Source organism: Nicotiana tabacum, chromosome 20, assembly GCF_000715075.1.
Source record: "Nicotiana tabacum cultivar K326 chromosome 20, ASM71507v2, whole genome shotgun sequence".
NCBI lineage: Eukaryota > Viridiplantae > Streptophyta > Magnoliopsida > Solanales > Solanaceae > Nicotiana > Nicotiana tabacum.
In genome coordinates, this window is record NC_134099.1 from 2,759,704 (window position 1) to 2,762,901 (window position 3,198).

The 3,198-nt window shown below is 33.4% G+C and overlaps 1 protein-coding gene across 1 annotated transcript; it reads left to right on the top strand.

Moving 5' to 3' along the window:
* Nucleotides 1-1,197: 1,197 nt before the first annotated feature.
* Nucleotides 1,198-2,078, top strand: LOC107770267 (zinc finger protein GIS3-like). The gene has a single exon (XM_016589558.2). It carries the CDS (start codon nucleotides 1,333-1,335, stop codon nucleotides 1,984-1,986), a length of 654 nt encoding a protein of 217 aa, XP_016445044.1. The 5' UTR covers nucleotides 1,198-1,332; the 3' UTR covers nucleotides 1,987-2,078.
* The last annotated feature ends 1,120 nt before the right edge of the window (nucleotides 2,079-3,198 follow it).

Consider the following 3,198-nt stretch of genomic DNA (forward strand, 5'->3'; position numbering starts at 1 on the left):
AATTGGTCGACTACCAAAGCGGATACTAGACATCGAATGAAAACTTTCACATGTATTATTCACAATCACCCTTTCTTCACCACTAGCTTCAGTCCAGTACTCTACTCAATAGTTCGATTGAAACAAGAACAAAATCTAAAACCTCAAGTAACCAAAACAACAAACGGATTGACATTTCCCACCAAATAAAAATATGTCCTTGATATGAGATTCGTCTTATTTTTAATATATTTTACATATAATTTATTATTCACTTCTCTGGTTAGGAGGTCTCATGTGAATGCAAACTCTTGGCCGAGATTGTTATATAGGTAGCCTCAATTGTGGAGCCAGAATTTTTATTAAGGGGGTGTCAAAACATATATAAAAAAGTAAATACGTGAAAAGTCAAGGGGAGTAAACATATAATAATATATACATATAAAATAAAAATTACCGAAGACGTGTCAGTTGACACCCCTTTGGATAAGGTGGCTCCGCCACTGGGTAGCCTATATTCTTCACATGAGACACTAAGTTGTATAAAGGCCTATATACAACTAATTGTTCAGTGACATGGTTTTTGTTAGCCTATATAAAACTTTGGGTATTTTATGCAAATTCAAGATTTTGAAAATGGAGATGTGTAGACAAGGATAAAAATTTATTTACATTCAGTGTTTATACCAATCAATAAATATAAAATATGTGTTTTTCATATGCATTTCTTTGTCAGTGAGCATCGTAATATTCAAATATTTCAATTTTATATGATACTTTTTTTTTTGTTTATTTAAAAAAGAATGATATTTTTCCATAGTTAGAATACCAACTTCTTTAACCTTAAACTTCTAAATATTATCTTTTAGCTATATGTTGGATAGTCATAAAAATGTAATCATAACATATTTAACACCAATCATTACTAATGAAATGAACACTATCATGCATATAAAATGAAATTAAAAAGTAATAAAATTTTATCGTTTAATCGTAATAAATTAATATTACTTGATGTAAATGTGTGACGTGTAATTTACATATGGGACATGTTCCTAAATTTCACACTTACTTTCTTCTCCTTGGGATGTCCGCAACAATCTATTTCTTTTCTCTCTCACTCACTTTAATAAAATATTTTCTCTCAGCTTAATTAAATTAAAAATAAATTTAAGCCCTTCTAGAGTTGTATATATAATAACCTACACATGCAAACATTTTCCCTTAGGCCTTCTCCTTTGTTTCCACATTCTCTATTTCTTTCTGTCTCACTTTCTCTGTCTCTTTTCCCTGAAAAAACACACACACACACACTACGTACATATTTATATACATATATATACCCAAAAATATATGGCAGAATTGGAGTTTCAGAGTAAAAATGGTACTTATAATCCTACAAGTAATGGACGTTTAAAGTTATTTGGTTTCAACATGACAGAGGAAGATCAAGAACAAGAAGTTAACTCTACAAAAACATCATCAGGGTCGCCGGAATCCGGCAGTGTTCCGGCTTCCGACGGCCGGAAATACGAGTGTCAATACTGCAGTAGAGAATTTGCAAATTCACAAGCTTTAGGTGGTCATCAAAATGCACACAAAAAAGAAAGACAACAATTAAAACGTGCCCAAATGCAAGCTAGTCGTAACGCTTACATGCGAAACCCTATCGTCTCCGCCTTCGCTCCGCCATCTCACCTCCTTTCTCCGACGGGTACTATGGTGGTTCCGGCGTCATCTCCGTCGTGGGTTTACGTACCACGCGCCGCGCCTCCCTTTCATGGCTGTGTTTTTACAACGTCCAATAGTGTAAGGGGTGTAGGGAACTTTCAGTACACTGGCGGTGTAGCGGAGTCCAGCTTAGCTAGTGTTGGGCCTCAACATGTTAAGGCCCATAGTGGTAGAGTTGACGTAAATAATGGGCCATCATTGAGTAAGTTGTCGAGAGTTGATATTGGGCCCAATTTTGATGACCCATTTGGATTGGATTTGCAATTAAGCTTGTAAATTTCACTAAAATTTATCCTGAAAATTCCGAATCTTGTACATTTTTACATTATTTATTTATTTTTTCACTCAAAAGAAAAGAAAAAGAATCATTACACGCATTTGATGATTTTATCGCTACGAAAACAAACTCTCTCTAGTTGTTGCTCACATATTTTAACCTTCTTTTTTATTTTGTCGAAATAATTAATTTCGATTTTTGTGGACAGTCGCTTACACTTATCTTTTAAGTGATCTAATGGTGTAGATATTTTTTTTACACTATGCATAGATAAAATGTAAAAAACTTGAAAAACTAAGAGTTATTTGGGGGAGAGGCATAAAAGGGCAGCCCAGGGACCGGGAAGAGTCGGACCACAATACACAGTCTTACCCTACATTTTTGTAAGAGACTGTTTCCATAGCTCGAACCCATGATCTCCTGGTTACATGACAACAATTTTACCAGTTACGTCAATTTGTTCATCAAATTAGGGTTTTTGGGGACGTATCCTTGTTGAATCTAACCATTTATTTGCAAGTAGAGTTAGCTAAGCTTTGATTTAATTTGTTGAAATCATTAAAGGCTTCTAAATAATCTTTTGCATTGAAAATTAAATTAAATTAAAGTGATATATTGATCTAGAAGAAGTGACAATACATTAGTAGAAAGCAATTCATGTCCAACAAATTTTCTTTCACTTTGGTAAGAGCTAAATTAAATGCCCACTTGATTTCTTGTAGTCAACATCTGCCTAATTAGTGGTATCAGAACATTCTTTTCTTACTATTTCGTTTTATTTATCATTCCAATTATTTGGTTTTTATTCGAAAATATCTACTTGCAAGAAAATATTGTCAGAATCGTATAAATCACTACATAATTAAATACCAACATAGCTAAATGCTAATTGGTATTAGCTAGCAGTGCTAAACGACTAATTTAATCACTTGAGTTAGGCTTTATTCTCGGTGGCGAAACCAGAATTTTCATTAAGAGATGTCAAAATATATAAATATAAACATACAAAAATAAAATAAAATAAGGAGAGTCAACATATAGTATATATGCATATAATTTTTTTTAAACCTATTTACGCAGCAGATTTTTTCCACGAAGGGGTGTCTACTGACACCCCTTACTATAACGTGGCTTAGTCGAGGCTTATTGGTACTCCCTCCGGTCTACTTTAATTGTGTTTTTAGCTTTTTTTTTTTTTCGTGGTCCATAAG